Source organism: Aspergillus aculeatinus, assembly GCF_003184765.1.
Source record: "Aspergillus aculeatinus CBS 121060 unplaced genomic scaffold BO66scaffold_32, whole genome shotgun sequence".
Classification (NCBI taxonomy): Eukaryota; Fungi; Ascomycota; class Eurotiomycetes; order Eurotiales; family Aspergillaceae; genus Aspergillus; species Aspergillus aculeatinus.
In genome coordinates, this window is record NW_020291501.1 from 233,862 (window position 1) to 249,066 (window position 15,205).

A 15,205-nucleotide genomic window follows, 5' to 3' on the forward strand; every position below is an offset into this window, starting at 1 on the left:
TTGTACATAAATAGTGATCATGAAAAGGCTTTTATACTGCTTTTTATTATGACTTGATTAATATATAACATATTTTATTATTACTACAAATATTAGCTATATAAATAATCAATCTCTTAGAATTTAGTTTCTATTGTAATCTATTTCAATTTTTCAATCCTTTTCTATATTAATACTAGTTTGAGTTGTTTTATATCTAATATTCGGGGATATTATAATACATATACCAAAAAGCCTATGTTTTATAATAATATTCAATCCAAGAATTAAATTTAAAACTTGATATATAGCAGGTTAAATTGTTAAAATTAAATGTATAGAAGCCACAGTTTATATCTTATATAAATTAGACACGTTCAAAAACCGTTCTATAAGTTTTTCAGCCACTAAGAGCCGTATATTAAGATCTTTGAAATGGCTAAGATACTGCATGCGAACGCGTTAACCGTTCGGCCATTCACCCGTCAGACTGTACCCGACTGGCAAACAAATATATATTTTTTTCATCAACCAACCCGACACATTCCTAGATCCCACTCTGCCGCCCAGATCTTTCTATGCACCCCAATCACGACTCTAGCTAAAATTCTTTACACTCTTACACTTGATACTGTCAATTGACAGCTGTGCGAGATCTCTATACTGCTGGCGGACATCAGGCGTCGACGCCGAGAACTGGAACTCCTGTCCGAAAGTGCCGCCGGAGCAGTCGCATGTCCTGTGGCCCGTTAGTCGAGTAGTCCAAAGCCTCGAAGGTGCCGGCCTGACTCACTCATAAAAACTGCAGGTAATCTCTGGACTGGGGATGACCATAGAGCCGATGCCGGCAGTGTCGTTCCTAGAAAGGGTGGGGTCAGTCGGACTGACGGAATTCCACGACTCGGTGTGACCCGTCGGTAACTTACATTCCGTTGTTGACGATCGTCAGGTCGACGCAGCTGTCGGAGACGGGGATCCGGGCGGTGGTGCCCTGGTACTCGATGTCGGAGTAGACGGCGGCCTGTTGCGGAGTGGTTAGATTGTGGCAATTGTGGGGATTTCATTCAAATTTACCGCTGGAATGGCCTCGGGAACTGGACCAGCGGATACCCGCGAAAGGGCAAGGGCTAGAGCAAGGCTGGCGAAGACTGCGCGGAAGACCATGTTGGCGGGGTGGTGTTTCGTTGAGGTATCCTGGTGGAATCTCGTGGAGATGAGGTACTCAGATAATTCTTTGGTGTTCTCAAACGAACTAGGATGCTGTGTGGTGTTATAAACCACTGCTACTGTTGTCGCCACTTCAATGGCCTTGACGGCAATCAATTGCGGTGTACAGAGATTAGTTGTTCCGCTGTAGTCTGCTCCTTGCTATGCAACTGGCGACCTCATCTCTAGAAGCCCATGTGAAAGGGGGAGTCAATGATCTCTGCGTCTCCCATACTGTCCTTGCGGGTTACTCGATGTGAGGATCTAATGCCAAGTCCGAGACGGTGCACATGCCAAACCTAGACCTGACAATGCCAGGGGTACACCGGCGAAGGACGTCTGTCATTGATGGTGATAAGAATGCCTCACTTGAGTGAAGAAGTGTCTCAGATGCTGCCCCTTGCTGCCCTGGCAGAATATATTTGCCGCTGGCAATCGGCGAGGTGAGGGGGAGAACGCACTGCTCCAGCGGTCAGGGTGCCGTTCGAGCATGAAGCACTGTCGTTAGGATCGCTGGTGGCACCTGCAGCTGTTTAAAGTCAGAGTCCACTCATTTCTTTCCTTGCAGCCGCAAGGATACAGCATTTGAAGATCTCTATCATGCGCTCTCCGTGTTCAGACATTCTCGGCGGGGCCTTCCACGGAAGGATGCTATCGAGGGGGTCCCGGGTGGAAGAACAGCCGGAATTCATAATTCGTGATCGTCTCTTGGGTGAAGACGGAGTAAGGGCCTTGTAGATCTTGATGTGGACGAGGAGCAAGATATCTAATCTGAGTAGTGGTGATTTTTAGAGTACTCTTCAGAGAATGTACGACCACGACAATCAAGGATTCCGCGCTCTCCGGTCTCATTGCTACGAGTACCATTCCTGGTAGCATAGTGTCTCTATCCAGCGTACCCCATCCAGTGACTCGGTCCTTATGCCAGATGGAGACTGCCACGGATGTCGAAAAGAGCGTGCAAGCTGCTAGACATGCTCCCGTTGAATCACCAATCGCTGGAACCCCATTCGAAGAGTTGCCCTATGATGCCCCAAAGGCTGAAGAGACGGATGGCACCTCCGAGGACGCTACCCCGGGCATTTGGACGATAGTGTGGTTGACGACCGGCCTGTGCATGGGCATTTTCTGCGTTGCTTTAGTATGCGAAACTCCGAGCATATCCCCTGAAGGATAGCTAAATCATTCACAGGACAACACAATCCTCGCGACGGCGATTCCCAAAATCTCCCTCAACTTTAAGACTATCAGCGATGTCGGGTGGTATGGCAGTGTCTACTTCCTCACCATCTGCTCGGTCACCCTCCTGTTCGGGAAGCTGTACACGCTCTATCCCCTGAAATGGACCTTTTGCGCGGCTCTGTTCCTGTTCGAGCTTGGGTCCCTGTTGTGTGGGGTGGCACCCACCTCGACCGCATTGATTATCGGACGCGCAATCGCCGGCCTGGGCAGTGGGGGCATCTTTCCCGGCGCCGTCCTGATCATGAGCGAGACGGTGCCGCTGGAGAAACGAGCCCTCTATAACGCGTTGATCACGGGCATGGCTGGGATTGCTGGTGTCACGGGACCCCTGTAAGCTAGCTTTTATCCTCTCTGGATCCATCGATTGCTAATACTTTATAGGATTGGAGGCGCCTTCACCAACCACCTGACCTGGCGATGGTGCTTCTACATCAACTTGCCTTGTGGCGCTGTTACAGCTCTGGCGGTTCTCTTTTCGTATCATGACAAGGAACGATCGGCGCGTTCGCAGCTGTCTTGGAGGGAGAAGATGGGCCACCTTGATCTCTGGGGACTGTTCATCTTCGTCCCCGCCATTGTCTGCCTGTTCCTGCCGCTGCAGTGGGCTGGCACCAAGTACCATTGGCAGAACGCCCGGATCATCGTGCTGTTTATCCTCTTCGGAGTGCTCATAGCCGTCTGGGCCGCAATCCAACGGTGGAAGCAGGAACGGGCCACGGTGCCCCCGCGGCTGATTGCAATGAGAAACGTCTGGGCCACAGCGGTCTACACCGTCTTCTTCTCCGGCTCCTACTATGTGATGGCCTACTACGTGAGTCTTGTGCCCCCCCCCGCCAAACAATGGGCCCGAATTCTCGATATCTGACACGATACTAGTTCCCGATCTGGTTCCAAGCCGTCAAGGGCGCGTCCGCCATGTCATCGGGCATTATGAGCATCCCGATGATTGCCGGCATCTCCCTGTGTACCTTGATCGGGGGCATTGCCGTCAACATGATAGGCCACTACATGCCCCTGATGTATCTGGGGACGATCATCCTCTCGATCGGCTGCGGGATGTGCAGCACTCTGACCGCGACCTCCGGCCACCCGGAGTGGATTGGCTACCAGGCCCTCGTCGGCATCGGGGCGGGCTTCGGCTTCAACATCCCCCTCATCGCCGTGCAAGCGTCGCTCCCGCCCGACGATATAGCGACTGCAACGGCCATTGTCATGTTTGCGCAGAATCTCAGCGGCGCGTTGTTCATCGCAATCGCGCAGAACCTGTTCCAGAACCGGCTCGTCGCGGCCGTGGTGCAGTATGCGCCGGACGTGGCGCCGGGGGATGTGATTGCCGCCGGTGCGGCGGACCTGGCGAGCTCTTTTTCGCCGGCGGTGCTGCCCCAGCTCCAGGAGGCGTATAATGCGGCGACGACGCAGACGTTTTATCTTCCGGTTGCGGGGAGCGCGCTGTCGATTTTGGGAGCGGTGTTTCTGGAGTGGTTGTCGGTCAAGAGGGAGAAGACTGCAAAAGTCCCTGCGGTTGTGCACTGAGTTAGGGTTTCCTGGGAATAACGGCTTGTATCCTATATATCTAAATCTTTCCTTCAACTAGATCGTGTGGTTGGAGTACAATCAGCCCTTCTCACCTAGTCCTATAGACGGAATTAACTTAAAGAAAGTCCAAATTGAGCCGACTGTTCTGTTTGTCATAGTATTATCCATGGGATTGTGACTGCCTTGAACAACCAACTGAGGAAATAGTTGCCCTATACGCAGATTGTAACTCAGCTAGTTCGTATCTTCAGAATACGATAATGTATCCCCCCGCTCCCAAAAATACGATCGAGTCCACTGTCCTGTTTGTACTGCTCTTCTTCATTGGATTATGATTACCTATTGGATATCTGCGAAGAGAGACTCTGCATAAGCAAACTTCAACTCAGTTACTAGTAGTCATGAATTAATTCATCTAGACCAAAAAATTGTTTCCAGATTCAAGACCCATACTTCAGCTCGTGCCATCCCAACAACGCGACTAGACTACGCCTCCGGCTTCCTCGCCACGATCAAAAACATGGGTGAAAAGATGCCCAACGCTCCGCCACGGTACATGCCATCCAGAATAGTGACCACCAGATCCACGACCTTCTGCGACCCGGCCGGGAACAGGGTCAGCTGCTCCAACTTGCCCACGACGGCCTGCAGCCCGCGATTGACGAGCGGCGAGGCGCGGGCGGCAAAGAAGACGCTCAACAGCGCAAAGGACAGCCAGCCCTGCTTCTCCAGAGTCGGGTCACTCAGCTGGGTCTCCCAGGGGATCTGGTCCGGGCGGGCGCCGAGGTCGTCGACGGCCAGGATCTCAAAGCCGACGGCCTTCATGGCGGCGATGGCCTCGGCGGAGGTGTGGATGCGGGCGAGCCCGCCGCCGCGCTCGATGTTGGTCTTGACCTCGCGGTGGACGGGGTTCGCCTCGTCGTACTTGTCCGTCAGCAGGGCCTCGTAGACCCCGAAGCGCGCGCCGGGCTTCAGCACCCGGAAGATCTCCGAGTACACCTCGACCAGGTCGGGCGCGTAGCAGGTCGACTCGATCGCGTACGCCCCGTCGAAGGTCTCGGCCGCGAAGTCGTCCATGCGCAGGAAGTTCTGCTCCACAAAGTTCACCTGGTACCCCAGCCCGGCCTCCTGGGTCAGCTGGCGCGCCTGCCGCAGCTGCTGCGCGTTGATGTTCAGCCCCGTGATGTTGGCCCCCGTGAACCGTGCGATCGACCGCGCCGGGTTGCCGATCCCACACCCCACATCCAGGATCTTCTCGCCTTCTTGGATGTTCACCCGGTGCGCCAGGTAGTGCTCGTGCCGCACCAGCGACTGCGCCATCGGCTCGTTCGGCGAGAGTCGGCACAGGTGCCCGCACATCCGTCCGGACTTCTGGAAGATCGAGGTCACCAGGTTGTAGTACCTGGTTGTTGTGAGTGCGAGGCAAGGTGAAGGAACATGGGAGGGAGGGTGGGTAGGAGTGGACTCACTGGATGGAGAGGGCATCCTGCGCGGCTTTCCGTTGCTTCGCAGAAGTCAACACGGCTTCTGGAACTCAGTAGATGGGGACGTAGTCTGTACAAACCTCCAGCTCTTCAGGCTTCTCCTGGTGATTGGGATCGGCTTGCTCGGGATTCCACACGCGGAAGTACTCGTCCGCATCTTGTTGCATTTGACCCATGGCGAGAGCTGTGGTTAAGAGAATTAATAGGCTTGGGGTTGAGGATGCTCGTGGTGGCAACGTGCACCGTGAGTATCTCACTATATAGATAATATAGATAGCAAAGTTGGAACCACAGTGAAGCAAAAGACCACCGAACGACAGTGAAGCCAAAACTTCTGCCGATAGTGCCAGTTTTTGCCCCCTTGCCTCGTGCTGGTGCTTGCCACCTCCAAAGGATACATAGACTACTCCTGGCAGGATTGAGACACCGTTTCACCGACTTTGTAGGGTTGTCTGCTATTAGGCATGGTGCTGCACAGGGAGGGGAACACCCCTCACTGCCACATTATTGGTGAGGACAGCTGCAAGCCGATCTAGCCCTGGCAGACGACAGAATACCATTGTTTAGGTTCATTGGAGCCCCTTGCGTCCTTGACGCCGAGTGTCAATCCTCATCCGACCAACCGCCAGCCGGCTTTGAAGGGTAGTCGGTGTCAATGGGTTATGCGCTAGCACAGACTGACATGTGTGTGCACTACACTTACCGTAGCGATCCATTCAAAGGAGATTTAGAGAGTGGTCAGACTGATAGAGTGCTGGCAATGGATTGCCACGGGTTCATCCGTTTCAATCCCACCTGTGTTGGATCACCCCTCAATAGACTGTCTTACGTGGCTCTGGTTCTATCTCCGACGCGTTGGAAACTACCGCACACCGGTGAAGGGGACTAGCTTAGACATAGCAGGTCATTACTGAAAGCTCGAGGTACATTAACATCGGCCATTGTATTTGATTTGAACGTTGCGATGCGAGAATTGAGAGCCCAGGTTGTCGGGCGCGGGATCAGAAGGAACAAGAGGTTTTAACCATAAATTCGTAGTCAACAGCAGCGAATAGCGGTAGCTACCTCGATCAGACTAACACCTTCGAGGTACAATGCATCCAGTCGAATCTCACTCTACCTCGCAAGAAGGCCATAATGCAGCCACTATTGTGAAAGTCCACCCTCAGCTCAAAGCAGTAGCATCCCCCCATTCGTAGCCAGCGTCGACCCCGAGTTATACCGATCCTTCATCAGATACAGATACGCCTGGGCCACGCTCTCCGGGGTCCCGACCTGGGCGACCGTGGACTTCTCCTTGGCCATCTTGACCGCGAGATCCGTGGCGCCGCCCAGGATATCACGGACCGCCTCGGTGAGCACCGCCCCGGGGGCCACGACGTTGACGCGCAACGGCTTCAAGTCCACCGCCAGCCCGCGCGCCATCGCCTCCACCGCGCCGCAGTATCCCGAGATGACCGTCCATCCGGGATCCGGCTTGAGGCAGTGGGCGCCGCTGGTCAGCGTCAGCGAGTTCCCCGCGTCCTGCTCCATGTACGCCGGGAGGTGCTTGGCCACCATCAGCGGCGCCACCAGCCGGATCACCCCCGGCCGCTGGACGTCGGCCACCGTCAGCCCCTCCAGCGCTGGCGGCTGCGTCATGTCCGCCGCCGTGATCACGATATGGTTGATCTTGCCGTCGCCGGCGGCCAGCGCCAGCAGTCGCTGCACGTTGGCTTCGACCGTCTCCGGATCGCCCAGGTCGCATTGCATCCCCTGGATCCGGTCTGCGGCGGAGTGCGGGTTCGATTCTCGCAGTCGGGCGAGGGCCTGGTCGAGCTTGCCCTGCTTGGAACCCGCGATGGTGACGATGGCGTCGTGCTCAACCGCTGCTTCTGCGACGGCGAAGCCGATCCCGGACGTGCCGCCGATGACCAGCACGCGCGTGTTGCGCAGCTGGTCGGTATACTTTCGGGCGCCTTGGGTCATTGTGCTTTTGGTGGAAGAGGAGCTGTAGGAAAAGGAGTATGAAGGCACTGCTGCGTGAACGGAGGTGCAGAGAAGGGGGGGTGAGCTGTTATCAGTGAAGTCCCTATTCAAGGCCGCTATCAATCGTAATCACCGAGGTTCATAGAGTTACCTATACTCGGGTGGGAGCCCCTTGAGCAGTGGATGAGGCATGACGCTGTGCCTGCCAGTAAGGGCCTGGCTTCAGGTAGAGCTACATTGTCTTGCGCACCACGCATCTTTTTCGTCCAACATGAGGGAGGCAGTGCACGACGCTAGGTCTGTTGAAAAGCAAACAACAGGGGGGCCAACTGCGAAGACCCTTGCGTCGCTTGGCACTCTTCCCCTTCACCGCAGTTCCGGACACGCTACGCATGAACCAAGACAGCGAGTGAGATATGGCCTCCTTACTGACAATCACACCGGTAAGATAGCCCTTGCAGGAATGCCTTTCGATAAGTGACGCAATTCATAGCCAGGCAATCGGATAGTCCAAGAGAGAGTGTATAGAGGCCTACTACCTGTCTATCGCACCGTTCGCGTTTCCAGTCACTATCGCAGCATTAGATACAGCAGGATGGGTTCCATCGGCGAAGAAGTCCAAGTCATCATCGTCGGACTCGGCATAGTCGGGCTCTCGGCAGCGATCGATTGCCGCGAGAAGGGCCACAAGGTCCGAGCCTTCGAGAAGAGCGATATCCTCAAGCCTATCGGTAGGACTCCCCACCCGTGTCTACTTTCTGATGACTGTGCTCATGATACCGTTGGTGGGGTAGGCGACTGTATTGGCCTCCAGAGCAACGCAACACGCATCATCGGACGATGGGGCGACGGGGCGATCCACGAAGCCCTCCGTGACTGGGTCGTCACCGCAAAGGAGATCCAGATCCACAACTCGTCCGGCGGCCGGATCATCCGCCAGGATCTCTCGGAGGTGTGCAAGCAGCACAACTACCTCCTGCCGCGCTCAGAGCTGATCCGGGTGATGTATGAGCACGCGCGCAAAATCGGCGTGGAGATGACGCTCGGCGTGGATGTTTCGGACCCTGTTGAGGACGAGCAGGGCGCCAGCGTGCTCGTCACGGCGCGGGATGGCACAAGTGAGCGAGTCCGCGCGGACTGTGTGATCTGCAGCGACGGGGTGCACAGCAAGATGCGCCAGGCGATTATGCGTGGGCAGCCCGTCGAGCCGCGGCCGTCGGGCTATGCGGCCTTCCGGGCGCTGGTCAATATCGACCGACTCAGGGCAGATCCAGAGGCCAGCTGGGTGTTTGAGGGGGTGGAGCAAGCCGACCGATTCGACGTCTTCTTCCTCTCTGGTGCCCAGATCGCCCTGCAGTCGTGTAACAAGGGCAAGGTTTTTTCGTGGTTCTGCATCCACCAGGTATGAATCTGTGTATCTATACGTCCCGTACTTGTGTCTACACATGTTGGCTAACCACGGCTTCAGGACACGCGCAACCTCCTCGACGTCTGGACCTCGACGGCCGACCCTAACGAAATGCTCAACCTCATCAAAGACTGGCCCATCGGCGCGCGCCTCTGGTCTGTCATCCGCCACACACTTCCCCAGAAGTTCATCAACTACCCGCTCTTGAACCACGACCCGCTCTCGCACTGGGTCTCCAGGGGTGGCCGCCTCATCCTCATCGGCGACGCAGCGCACCCGCTCTCCCCGGCCGCCGGGCAGGGTGCATCCCAGGGAATCGAGGACGCCAACGTGCTCGCGACCACGCTCTCTCTCGCCGGACAGGAACAAGTGCCCCTTGCCCTCCGGGTGGCGGAGCGCATCCGCTACGCGCGGGCCTCGGCTGTCCAGCTCATCAGCCACCGTTCGAACGAGGGCTGGCGGAACCAAGACTGGGACGCGTTTGCGGCGGACGAGGAGAATGTGGCCTCGCTACCGCTCGAAACGTGGATCTTCGGGCATGACAGCCAGGCGTATACGGAGCGGGAGTTTGAGAGCGTTGCCAGGGCAGTCCGCGAAGGCCAAAAGTATCGACCGACCAATTTGCCAGAGGAGCTGTGGGGGGAGCTGGCGCTGGGCCAGTATGCTTAGGGTTTACCATCCTAGAACAATAGAATGCACGTATCTTGCTCACGGAGTATATGGGATGCATCTATGCAAGCTGTAAAACCTGTACGCAAAATGTAGGGTCGGGCTGGAGGATGGCTCTGCCTGTTGACTGTCGGAGGCCCAAGAACGCATACTTAGGGCTACCTCCTCGGATAGCCCTCCCGGGTGGAACGGACTCTGCTACATGGAGTACAGATGGAAGTAGCGGTCACTCTGTAAAAGCAAAATGCTGCGACTAGATATTCTTGTTATAGTAGTGACTATCTCGGCAAAATCAGCAAGGTGCAAGGGGCAGTCTACGGTGAGCGATACGCATGCTAACTGATAAGTGGCGCTTGCCAGGACGGCCATGAATTCATCCGCTTAGTGGGAAGAATGGTAATAGACGCTGAAATACGGCCCCCCTTTGCTCCAGGCAAAAGAGACGTATTGGATGATATCCGTGGTCTGCTCGAGGTCGACGCCGGGGCTGCAGTGAGACAGGTTAGCATAAACCCCACACACTTAGGACAAGGTGAGTAAGGCCTCATACAAGTATTCCTGGATCGTCTTGATGAATCCTTCGCCCGTCGCCGTCAATCCAATGTGCTGCATGAATTTGGCAATACCCTGCGCATTCTGGAGGTCGTTCTCTCCGTTCATGTCCACGTAGAACTTGGGCATTGGCTCGTCGCTGTTGGGTAGAAGCTCATAGTTCCAGATTCCCACGGGGCGTCGGTCCTGCGTGAATATTAGTATGTGTTAGAAAGCAGACAGTCTTGGAAACCTACCTGGCCAGGGGTCAGGTACTCCCAGAGCACCCGCATATACTCCAGGCCCTTCTTGTTGGTCTCGCTATCCACCAGGCGACCCCCAAGCGTCCAGATCTCCTCCACCTTGGTCCAGGAGATGTCCAGAAGTGCTCCGTAGACCTTCAGCCGCGCCTTGGCCGAGTCTACACAATCGAACCCGACAAACGAGTACTGGTTGTAGCACTGGCCCTCCTCCATGTACTCATTGACGAGCGAAACCACCCGGCCACAATCCGGCACATTCTGACCTTTAGTAATGGCCTTTTCGAGCAGCTCACTGAGCCCAGTGTCCCCCACCTTGCACTTCAGCGCGGGGTAAAGGTAGGTCTTGACCGTGACCGCATCCCCCTTCAGGTCCAGCCCAAACGCCGCCTGCGTTTTGAATTTGGACCCCTCCAGCTTCGCGCCCCCCAGGTGATCACTCTCCTTGCGCGATAGCGTCAACGTGCCAATCAAGGTGTGGAACAGCGACGGATCGAACCCCGCAAAGCCCAGTCGGCCCATCTTATTCAGCACATTCGACACGGTAACCATGTTGTACGGATCCCGTGCACCGCCGGAGATGGACGAGGCCGGCTCAAAGCCAATGCGCACGGTGGGCTGCTTGCCGGGCTGATAGTTGACGCTGAACTCGACGGGGAGCCCCGAGTGAGTGATCGAGGAGTGCCATGTGTGCGGGTGGGGCCCGAAGTTGGGGATCATCAGCGTGTTGTAGAGGGTCAGGAACTGGCATTGCTGCGGGAGAGTGTAGTCGGCCGAGGAGAGGATTCTCGAAAGAAGAGGCGCGGTGCGTGTCCACCATTTCTCTTCGGCGTCGTTGGTGAAGTCGAGGGATCTGGTAAGGGAGGTGTAGATTTCTGGGTCGCGGTGTTTGGGGGTTTGTTTAGGAGCTGCCCGGGGGGTGTCGGGCTCGATGGAGACAGTCATGTTTATCGTGATAGTACTATTAATGTTGAGCAAAGACCAAGCTCGTATATGGAGTCAGATAGGGAACTAGAACTAGTGACTTAGACGGGCTCGATTGATGAGGAAGCTATGGAAGCTCGGCTACCGAATGCGATGTATATATATACACAAGGCACTTGCGGTGAGCACAGTGCATAATCATCGTACACTGATTACTTAACTCCTAGCTATGCCCCACTTGGACTAAGGGTTAGCTGTAGTGTTAAGACTTTCCAATTACTGAATACTTTGCCATCTGAAAAGCCGTGTATAATCTCACCAATTGTTCTTCTCGATTGAGTATATAACGTATTCTTCTTGTCTCGTTCAAATCGATATATTCCCATGATCAGGATTATAGCTATAATTGATCTCTTTTTCTTTATGATATACGAGCTGGTTCCCAAGTCTCAGAATACATATAATTAGTGTTACAACTTTTTGTGCATATGAAATATATCCCTAGGTGTGTGGAAGATAATAAGGAGTTAATGTAGTATTATTACAAGATCAAGAAGTAATATCCTCCAGATCTATAGCTGAGATATAGTTGTTTTAGCTGTTTACGAACGTTGTTCTTTACTACTGTGCCTGGTCTAACCGCCTTGATGGCTCGTCTATTGCTATTAACCTCCGGAAATCTTTAAGGCAGTTCATCTTGTTATTACAACAAGTATATCCACCCCTACAGTGTTGTCATAACTAGACAACCGAGGTAAATCAACCACGTTGGATGTATTTTATTGAAGCGGTGGACTTGCCACTTCTGGCTCCGTTGACAATCATGCACAACCTCACTGGGTAGCATGAAGAGTTTTAGAATCATACAGTAACCTGCAGACTGCAGTGTTGGTAATTTCTGTCCAGCAGCAGCCTCCTTGGGACATCAGAGCTCATAGACATGATCGTCGCATATACCTATAGACAATGTATTGTTGCTGGCTCATTCTCCCTCCCTAGCACTTCAAGAACAGCCACCTCGCCGATCTGCGGTTTCTAGACACCATAGATCGACCAGATACCCACTGCAAGGAACACGGGGCTGGCTTGCATGTCATCTATCTATACATCGAACGCAGTGTGGGTGGTCCGCGCAGCACCTACTTACAGAAATGGCTGTCGCTTGCGCTGTGACGTGTCATATTCCATCACTTGCAGCTGCACGCCCCTCACGAGTGTTGCATACACACTGCATATGCCCGCAGATGCTTGCAGGAAGCCCGCAAAAACTGCCCAACACCTCAAATCTCAGTGTCGGGCACGAATTCCGCGCGAGTACCCTATTTAACCACCCTCCCTCCTCACCTGCAGCAGTCGAAGACAACCCCCTCGCGCCACCCCCCGCCCCCACCACGACCACCTCACCATGTCTTCCCCGAGCAAGGGACTGACCGTGGCTATTCTCGGATGCGGTAAGTGAAAATCCCATCAATCATTCCAGCCACCTTTTTGACTAGCTCCCTGACCGAACCCAAAAACCCGGGCAGGGAAGATCGGCCAAGCGGTGCTGCAGGGCCTCCTTGCCGCTGCGCTGCAGGCCCCGACCGCCACCAATGACACCGCCACCAACCCCCCCCCCCCCTGTCGACCACATTCAAGTGACGGTCCGGTCAGACGCCGCAGTGGAGCGAGTGTCGCACGCCATCCGCCCCTTCCTGGCCGGGGCCGGAAATGGATTCCCTGGCGTCGAGATCTGCAAAAGCGACCGCAATCGCGCCATCGCGCTGCGCGCTGATATCGTTCTAATCGGCTGCAAGCATACCGCGCTGGCAGAGCTTCTGGCGGACCTGCAAGGAGTGCGAGGCGATCTGTGCCGATCCCATGGTCGTGATAATGATCAGATGATCGTACCGGGGTCCAGGCCTCGGGTCTTGGTGAGTCTGGTCGGCGGGGTCTCTGCTGAGACTATCGCGAGGCAGATGAATGGCCAGGATGGTGGCGATCAGGGCTGGCTGGTGACGCGGGCCGTCTGCAGTGTTGCGGCAGCTGTGCGTGAGTCGGTCACCGTCTTGTCAGATACTGAAGCGTGGACGACACATTCCGCGGCTCGCGGTCTCGTCACCGCTTTGTTCGAGCAGGTGGGGATTGTGCGATGGTTACCGGAGAGGCAGATGCATGCTGCGTCGGCACTGGGATCGTCGTCGGTGGCCTTCTTTGCTGGGATCATCGCCGCGCTGGCTGAGGGGCTGGGGGCTGAAGGCGATAACGAGACTGAGAACGAGGACGATGCGGCTACGTTGCCCTTGCAGGTTGCATTGGAGATTGCGGGTCAGGCTGCTCGCGGTGCAGCGACACTTATTCATCACCAGCGCGCGCCACAGGAGATCGTGGCTCAGGTCACAACGAAGGGCGGTGCTACGGAGGCTGGGTCTGCGGTTCTGGAAAGCAAGCGGGTGATGCAGAGCCTGAGAGAGTGTAGTGTTGTTACTGCAAAGGCGACGGCTGGACTGGGTGCCACGAGCTCACAGGGTCGAGGTTAATCTCAGCCATACACCATCTACATGGGACGTCTCGGTGGGATGGCCTCTTGGAGAGTATGAGATATAGATAGTCTTTTTCTGCATCTGGAACTGAGAACGAGAACACTTGTAGGAACTAGACTGTGAAACCCCGAGCCTACTCCGTACATTGGAGCATCCTATAGACCATGAATACGCTCATCGCGAGTAATAAGAACTAGTAGGCCGTTGCCAATCGTTGCTGGTGATACTGCAAAGCTGTCATCTCCCCATACGCCGCCGGCCTTTCCTCGGTGACAAACTGCGGCAGAGGCGCAACGGAGGCATCCCGGTCCGCCTTGAGGAAGAAGGCACAGGACCGACGAGAGGCAATCTTCCCCGAGCTGAGATGCTTCATGGTTGGGGGAATAGTGACCTGGTGCACGCCCGGGCGGAGCACATTGTTCGTCCACAGTTGGAAGGTCTCGCTGATGTTAACCACCATCTCCGACCGTTTTCCCGCGACAATGGGCAGGAAGGAGTTAGGGCTCGTGCGATCCTCCATCTCCAGTCCGCCCTGGCCGTCTTGAAAGAGGCAGGTAATCACGCCCAGGTCTGCGTGGGGATGGATGCGGCTGACTTTGTTGCGGGCTAGCTCTTCTATATCGATTGTCGGGTAGTGGTTGAGACGTAGCTCGCTGGAGGAACCTCTGCATTTGTCGACTAGAGAGCCCTGGGGGAGGTCGAGCCCCATCTCGATGCTGCGCATGATGGTCAACGCAGCCTCGTGGGACTTGATGTAGAAGTTCTCCATAAAGGACTGGAAGCCTGGCAGGGTGTTGCCCGGCCAGCGATTCGCGAAGGTCTTATCATGCGGTGACCCTGCGTCAAAGTGCTCCTAAACCGTATCATCAGGATCCGTCCATGAACAAGGCGAACAGAAGACTCACCCGCGCATCTGTGAGATCGATCGAGCTGGCCCCCCGGCTGAACAGCCGCGATGTCTTCTCAGCGCCCACGCAGCTCCATCCACGCTGCGGAGTTGGACCCGCCGGGTTGGCAATGGCTAGTTTCTGCTCTGCTTCCAATTGAAAGAACCGTTCATTCTAACTCGCTTAGCGAGACGCTATTGTGCTCGTACGGCGGAGGGACACACGCACCCACATGAATAGCTCGTCGATGAGCTCGTCAGAAAGCCCATGGTTGATCACTTTGACAAAGCCACATCGCAGCACCGACTGGACGAGTTCATCCGCAAAGGCTCTTTGCTCGTCATGTGTTCCGGAGATGAAGCGCGAGGCGTCGACGGTACTCTCCCGGCAGTGAGCTGCTCTGTCTTCACATAGACTACCCATTTTATATTGCGGTTGTGTTGAATCCTACCCTAGTACTGCTAGTAGCTGGCAACCGTGCACCCATGTCCTCTGGTGAGGTTAAGTAGCCCATTGACAGCCGTCGAATACGCAAGGAGACTCGGCCAGATCACGGGCAATGATCGCATTATTCGGGCTCCTTCCGTGA

General features: G+C 55.1%; 8 protein-coding genes across 8 annotated transcripts; 3 read left to right on the forward strand and 5 right to left on the reverse strand.

Moving 5' to 3' along the window:
- Positions 1-140: 140 nt before the first annotated feature.
- BO66DRAFT_402684 (uncharacterized protein) lies at positions 141-1,143 on the reverse strand (the record flags this gene model as incomplete). Its single annotated transcript, XM_025648826.1, has 6 exons — positions 141-164; positions 228-235; positions 603-718; positions 773-838; positions 906-1,000; positions 1,054-1,143. The coding sequence occupies 6 exons, from the start codon at positions 1,141-1,143 to the stop codon at positions 141-143; spliced, it is 399 nt and encodes a 132-aa protein (XP_025502631.1).
- A 970-nt stretch (positions 1,144-2,113) lies between these two features.
- BO66DRAFT_412548 (MDR family MFS transporter) lies at positions 2,114-3,960 on the forward strand (the record flags this gene model as incomplete). Its single annotated transcript, XM_025649360.1, has 4 exons — positions 2,114-2,326; positions 2,378-2,757; positions 2,809-3,238; positions 3,304-3,960. 4 exons carry the CDS (start codon positions 2,114-2,116, stop codon positions 3,958-3,960), a joined length of 1,680 nt encoding a protein of 559 aa, XP_025502632.1.
- Positions 3,961-4,444: 484 nt separating this feature from the next.
- Positions 4,445-5,448, reverse strand: BO66DRAFT_454687 (putative DELTA(24)-sterol C-methyltransferase; the record flags this gene model as incomplete). The annotated part of the gene is made up of 1 exon (XM_025652037.1): positions 4,445-5,448. The coding sequence occupies one exon, from the start codon at positions 5,446-5,448 to the stop codon at positions 4,450-4,452; it is 999 nt and encodes a 332-aa protein (XP_025502633.1). The 3' UTR covers positions 4,445-4,449.
- Positions 5,449-6,617: 1,169 nt separating this feature from the next.
- Positions 6,618-7,415, reverse strand: BO66DRAFT_326188 (NAD(P)-binding protein; the record flags this gene model as incomplete). Its single annotated transcript, XM_025643900.1, has 1 exon — positions 6,618-7,415. The coding sequence occupies one exon, from the start codon at positions 7,413-7,415 to the stop codon at positions 6,618-6,620; it is 798 nt and encodes a 265-aa protein (XP_025502634.1).
- A 595-nt stretch (positions 7,416-8,010) lies between these two features.
- On the forward strand, positions 8,011-9,492 carry BO66DRAFT_326110 (FAD-dependent oxidoreductase; the record flags this gene model as incomplete). Its single annotated transcript, XM_025643895.1, has 3 exons — positions 8,011-8,146; positions 8,210-8,817; positions 8,884-9,492. The coding sequence occupies 3 exons, from the start codon at positions 8,011-8,013 to the stop codon at positions 9,490-9,492; spliced, it is 1,353 nt and encodes a 450-aa protein (XP_025502635.1).
- A 381-nt stretch (positions 9,493-9,873) lies between these two features.
- On the reverse strand, positions 9,874-11,228 carry BO66DRAFT_402689 (putative DMATS type aromatic prenyltransferase; the record flags this gene model as incomplete). The annotated part of the gene is made up of 3 exons (XM_025648827.1): positions 9,874-9,979; positions 10,043-10,230; positions 10,281-11,228. 3 exons carry the CDS (start codon positions 11,226-11,228, stop codon positions 9,874-9,876), a joined length of 1,242 nt encoding a protein of 413 aa, XP_025502636.1.
- A 1,384-nt stretch (positions 11,229-12,612) lies between these two features.
- Positions 12,613-13,726, forward strand: BO66DRAFT_472469 (uncharacterized protein; the record flags this gene model as incomplete). The annotated part of the gene is made up of 2 exons (XM_025652949.1): positions 12,613-12,658; positions 12,861-13,726. 2 exons carry the CDS (start codon positions 12,613-12,615, stop codon positions 13,724-13,726), a joined length of 912 nt encoding a protein of 303 aa, XP_025502637.1.
- Positions 13,727-13,922: 196 nt separating this feature from the next.
- BO66DRAFT_325990 (isopenicillin N synthase family dioxygenase) lies at positions 13,923-15,039 on the reverse strand (the record flags this gene model as incomplete). Its single annotated transcript, XM_025643887.1, has 3 exons — positions 13,923-14,582; positions 14,635-14,790; positions 14,845-15,039. 3 exons carry the CDS (start codon positions 15,037-15,039, stop codon positions 13,923-13,925), a joined length of 1,011 nt encoding a protein of 336 aa, XP_025502638.1.
- Between the last annotated feature and the right edge of the window lie 166 nt (positions 15,040-15,205).